The sequence below is a fragment of the Budorcas taxicolor genome, chromosome 5, assembly GCF_023091745.1.
Source record: "Budorcas taxicolor isolate Tak-1 chromosome 5, Takin1.1, whole genome shotgun sequence".
Classification (NCBI taxonomy): domain Eukaryota; kingdom Metazoa; phylum Chordata; class Mammalia; order Artiodactyla; family Bovidae; genus Budorcas; species Budorcas taxicolor.
Window position 1 is genome coordinate 147,871,324 of NC_068914.1, and position 6,000 is coordinate 147,877,323.

At 49.2% G+C, this 6,000-nt stretch overlaps 1 protein-coding gene across 1 annotated transcript in view; it reads left to right on the top strand.

Annotated features, from left to right (window-relative positions):
* VWF (von Willebrand factor) overlaps positions 1-6,000 on the top strand; it is a 122,437-nt gene extending 116,437 nt beyond the window's left edge. Inside the window, exons 48-52 of the mRNA XM_052641007.1 lie at positions 807-905; positions 1,578-1,706; positions 2,222-2,261; positions 5,107-5,204; positions 5,689-6,000. Coding sequence (XP_052496967.1) covers positions 807-905; positions 1,578-1,706; positions 2,222-2,261; positions 5,107-5,204; positions 5,689-5,877 — 555 coding nt within the window. The 3' untranslated portion in view covers positions 5,878-6,000. The remainder of the gene's footprint in view (positions 1-806; positions 906-1,577; positions 1,707-2,221; positions 2,262-5,106; positions 5,205-5,688) is intronic.

Consider the following 6,000-nt stretch of genomic DNA (forward strand, 5'->3'; position numbering starts at 1 on the left):
TCTTTTAAAATTTTACGAAGTTTTGTTCTTCGTGTGTGTGTTTTTTTTCTTTTGGCATGATGTGAAAGTGTTAGTTGTTCAGTCATGTCTGACTCTTTGCGACCCCATGGACTGTAGCCCACCAGGCTCCTCTGTCCATGGATTTTTCCAGGCGAGAATACTGAAGTGGGTTGCCATTCCCTTCTCCAAGGGATCTTCCCGATCCAGGGATGTGGTTCTCCCGCATGGCAGGCAGACTCTTTGCTGTCTGAGCCACCAGGGAAGCCAGCCCCTTTTGGCATGGTGGGGAAAGGTAAAAGAGCTTTAATTGTAATGCAATGATGAGACAACTGATGATTGCTTTTTGGTTCTTATTTGGTTAACATGTTTGAAAATTCTTTGCAAAAATAAAAAGTTGGTTACCCTGTGTGGTCTCCCAGATTTGGGGGCGTTTTTGTAAAACTGTGAAATCCTGTGGTCTGGAAGCCACAGCCTTTCCCCTACCGTAAAGGTAAGGGATGGAGGCAGGAAGACAATTTCCACTGTGACAAAGTCCAGTGGTGGATGATGATTGCGTGGATTGGGTGATGACAGGGGACCTTGGAATGACAAGCAGTGGATGAGTTCAAGATGCATTTTTTGGCAAGATCTGGTGATGTGTGGGTGAGGGGTGAGGCAGGGGATGAGCAAAAGGGAGCAGAGACGAGGGTGACCCCAGATTTCTGGTTGGAGTGGCTGAGTATGATGAAATCATTTACAGTTTGGCTTACTTATGAACGGGGTCTTCGGGGGAGGTTCACAGAGGCTGCGTTTTCTTCTGGTTCCAGGGTTACATGGAAGAGAAGCTCCAGGGCGAATGCTGTGGGAGATGCCTGCCTACGGCGTGCACCATTCAGCTACGAGGGGGACAGATCCTGATGCTGAAGGTGGGGGCAAGTGGAAGTCAAGACAGTCCCCTCAGATCACCGTCTGCTTCCCTGCTTGGGGATCTTTCCATCGAGAAAGAGGGGGCCAAGTTTGGGTCGATATTGACTTCTTTTCATACCTATTTCTGATTTTTTATAAAGAAAAGATGGATAACCTTTAGAAGGTATAGGATTTTCTCTTTGATTTAGTTATTCTGTCACTTTCCTCGATAAGGGGATAGTTGGTGTGGGCCCTCCATGATTGAGAGTTGGTCGACCTCTAAGATTTTCTCCAGCCTCGATTATCTTTGAGACTGGGTAGGCAGTCAGGTGACAGAGATGCCGATCTGTGAAAGTTGGGATGGGCTGGTGAGACAGGCACCTAGTTCGCTCATCTCTCCGTCAGAGGCACTCATCTGTAGTTCAGTTATTGATTGGCCAATTTACCTCCACTGTGTCTTCATTCCTTATGCTGTTATGTGGTCAGAAAAGTTTAGGGATTCCCTACTTTGATACAGCCCGATTCCCAGTAAACAGGTTGCAAAACCGGACTGCACCTGGCCTCATTCTTGTCCTATGGTCTCCCACGTTGTCTCAGCAACTCCAGGGAGTCAAGGTCACTATTTGAAGTGGCTTTGAAACCCAAGGGCTGCCTTCAGATTTGTTCAACGCACATCCTCTCTTTCCTTTTAGCGTGATGAGACACTCCAGGATGGCTGTGACAGTCACTTCTGTAAAGTCAACAAGAGAGGAGAGTTCATTTGGGAGAAGAGGGTCATGGGCTGCCCGCCCTTCAACGAACACAAATGTCTGGCTGAGGGGGTGAGCCGTCAGAGCCCGGGCCCTGCCTTCCTCTCGACTGGCTCCACCTTTGACTGAAGAAAGAAGGTTCTTCTGAATGGCAGTCCAGCTCTGCCATGATTCCAGTGTTCAAGGAGAACCTCAGCCTAGTTTAAAAATCAATAAAATTACAAAATCAAAGCCTGATAGAGAGATGAAACTCTCTCTATGATGCTCTAAGAAAATACCTCCCCTCGGGGGAGATTGGATCTGTGATCCTTGAATGGGGAGGTGAGAGACCAAACTGATTGATGGTCTCCCCTGGGAATGACAGTCCCGGAGACTCTCAACTGGAAGAGAATTCAGAATAATCAGGACCATTTCAGCCTGCCCGGGTGGGGTGGTCAGTCTGCTCACCTTTGTGATGGGATAGGCTGTTCACTTCTGGGGACTTGGGCTCAGGGCTGTGAGTCCAGAGGCAGGACTTGGCTTGGAATGACAGAAAGTGTCCACTATGTACTGTTTGTGCCTAACTCGGGACCTTGCTGTTTTCTTAGGGGAAAATCGTGAAAATTCCTGGCACATGCTGTGACACATGTAAGTACGTTACCAATGGACTGTCCCTTGAAACCCATCAGATTAAGTCCAGGGGATATTCCTTGAAGTGAACTTCATTCTAGAAAGATAGCGCAGTCATTGCATTCCATTCTGCAGGGGACTGCCACCCTGCCTCGCATGTCCTTGGACTGCCCCCTACTCAAGCCCCCTTTCAGATGCCTGTAAACCAGTCTCTTTTCCTTCTTCCAGACTCCTGGCAATCACTAGCCTCTTACTTGCCTTTCTCCTCGCCGGGTCTTGGGTTGGTCACAGTCCTATCACAAGAGAATGTCTTCTCTCTGCCACTGAAGCTCCTTGAAGACAAGGTGGCTTGATTTATGATCTCAACAGATGAGACACTCACTACACCTCTATTCTTTGAGTATCCCAGAGAGAAGGGGAAGCAAGAAGCTGGCTGTGGGGCTGCAGAGAAACACAGTCTTCTCAAGGATTGATAGGGCTGGTCTCATTAACCAGTGTTATTAATCTCCTCTCCTTCACTCTCGCCTGTTCTTTTTTTAAATTAATTACTTTTTCTTTGGCTGCACTGTGTCTCCATTGCGGTGCCCAGGCTTTCTCTAGTTGTGGGGAGCCGGGGCTACCTTTAGCTGCGGTGTGCAAGCTTCTCATTGGGGTGGCTTCTCTGGTTGCTGAGCATGGGCTCTAGAGTGCACTTGCTCCGTAGTCATGGTGCATGGGTTTAGATGCCCCGAGGCATGTGGGATCTTCCCGGACTAGGGATCGAGCCTGTATTCCCTGTGTTGGCAGGCAGATTCTTTGCCACCAGGCCACCAGGGAAGTCCTTGGCTTTTCCTGACTTTGCACTGTGCTGCATGGGTTGGTCCCCCAGTAGTTACCGCAGCAGCTTTGGAGACGGAACTCCAGTCTGCTCATCAGAAAGCATCTCACCACACGTTCTTGTTTCCATGAGCACATGTACCTCTCAGAATCCCAAAGTTGGTGCTGTATACTCTGGGTATAGAATTACTTGTCTGGACTAATATTCTTTGTTTTTTTAGTTTAGTTACTTAGCTTTTTTGGTTTGTTTGTTTGTTTTTGGATTCCTGGGTCCATGTTCCCATGTTTATTTGGAGGTAGAGAAAGCGAAGAGTTGCTCAGTTGTGTCCGACTGTTTGCAACCCCATGGACTATAGCCCACCAGGCTCCACTGTCCATGTAATTCTTTAGGTAAGAATACTGGAGTGGGTAGCCATTCCCTTCTCTAGGGGATCCTTCTGACCCAGGGATCGAACCTGGTCTCCTGCATTGCAGGTGGATTCTTTACCATCTGAGCCACCAGGGAAGCCCCTGGGAAAAAGAAAGAAAGAGTGAAAAACGCGAATACCTTCAGTGGTCAGTCATTTGTTCTTCTCCTGATGGCTCACTCTGACAGTGCCTGGAGTTGCTGTAGCCAAGCGGCAGACTGAGGGGACACACTCTGAGAGCATCTCTCTCTGTGATTCCTGTCTCCATGGCTGAGATCAGGAAACCATCCAGGAAGAGATGCATTTTTCTCTAGGTGTGCTGCAGGTCAATCTGGCCGAGGCTGTTATCTGCAAAACTAGCAAAGAGGCCAAATGGGGTCTTCAGTGCTTTCAGGAGACGAGGACCCTCCATAAGGAAAATAAGCCAGGCTCGAGGATTTAAATCTACTGTGTGTTGGCTTCAATATGTTTTCCTCATTCACTCTCTTAATGTGGTTGGCAGGCTTTTGCTTTCAAATGAAATTATTTGGAAATTGGGAGGCTGGCTAATATGTAGTTAAGGTTGAATTAGATTTGGAGTCATCCAGGAATGGAAAACTCCCAGTGTTTGGACAGGCAGTGGTGAGCTGACATTGAATCCTAGAATTATCCATGGGGCAAGGAGAGATTCAAAGCTGAATGCTGTTAACCCCTGAGTGGTAAGGAAACCCATGCCTGCGACCAGGAGATGGCTATACTCAAAGCAAAAGATTCCATAAGGGCCGCAAGGATATTCTCAGTCCCCAGGGAGACAATGACATTTGCAGGGATGGATAGATATTAATTGTATTTATTGGATACTCATTGCCTGTTCACTTCTGGGTATAGTATAAGCAGGCTTCCCAGGTGGCACAGTGGTAAAGAATCTGCCTGCCAATGCTGGAGATGGAGGAGATGCAGGTTCGATCCCTGGGTGGGGAAGATCCTCTGGAGAAGAAACTGGCAACCCTCTCCAGTATTCTTGCCTGGAAAACTCCATGAACAGAGGAGCCTGGCAGGCTATAGTCCATGGGGTCACAGAGTTGGACACAACTGAGCATCTCAGCACACATGCAGAGTTATAAGCACAACAGGATTGCTCTGATCATTATGGCTTTTAGAGTCTACAATTGTATAAAAGTAAGTCTTATCCATCTACACCAAAGCACGGTGAATCTAGGCCCCTCTTGCAGTTAGAATTGTGCCATTAAGTGAGTTCAACCCAGTGATATCTTCATTTCTGATTGTGAAGGGTCAGGAGAAGCTGGGCTCCCCAGGTGGTGCTAGTGGTTAAGAACCTACCTGCCAATGCAGGAGATGCAAGTTCGATCCCTGGGTTGGGAAGATCCCCTGGAGAAGGGAATGACAACCCACTCTAGTATTCTTGCCTGGGAAATCACATGGACAGAGGAGCCGGGTGAGCTGCAGTCCGTGGGGTTGCAAAGAGTAGGACACGACTGAAGCGACTTAGCAGGAGAAGCTGAGGGGAACCAGGATCACTGACTTGCCCTCTCCATAGCTGGCTGTGGTGACCTGGTTACCCTGAAACTGACCTATGTCTAGTGAATAAGGGAACTGGAGTGGAACGGGAGGACAGGTCCCATCTCTCACTTGCCCTGTAGGTGAGGAGCCCGAGTGCAAGGACATCACAGCCAGGGTGCAGTACATCAAGGTGGGAGACTGCAAATCTGAAGAGGAAGTGGACATTAACTACTGCCAGGTAAGGGGCCCTCGGTTCAGAGGACAGGTCTCTTCATTTGAACACCTCTCTTTAGATACATTGTGAAAAGATCTGGGAAGTTCACTGGGAGGAGATGTGAAAGAAACTAGGAACTTTTTTTCCTTTTGAAAGCAAATGTTTTATTGAAGTTAACTGAGAACTTTTGACTTGAGAAGACCAAAAAAAAAAAAAAAAAGCAATGATTCAAAGCTTCCTTTGAAGAGAATGGAGGGTTACTTATGGAACACAGGAGCTGCATTCCCCAGAGACCCATCAAACATGCATAGAAATTGCAGCTACAGGGCTGGGTGTGAGAGTTCCAATTAGGGGAGGCCTTTCAGACACACTGCCTGGCTGTCCTGGGTTCCTCTGGCCGAGGCCAGGCCTGGAGGAGGGCAGGTGCAGGAAGCGGGCTGCCCCAGAGCCCTCCCCACCCTGGGACTCTCTATCACGCGCGTCGCTGTCTCTCTCTTTCCTGCTGCAGGGAAGATGCACCAGCAAAGCCCTGTACTCCATCGACACGGAGGACGTGCAAGACCAGTGTTCCTGCTGCTCGCCCACGCGCACGGAGCCCATGCCAGTGCCCCTGCGCTGCGCCAACGGCTCCATCATTCACCATGTGATCCTCAACGCCCTGCAGTGCGAGTGCTCCTCCAGGAAGTGCAGCCCGTGACGCGCTGCCTGCCCGCCACGGACACCTGCTACTTCCCGCTAGGCTCCGCGATCCCTGCTCCGCGCATGCGCACTCTGCTCCCGGACCTTCCCGGGCGCACAATAAAGGCCAATCCATCCTCTC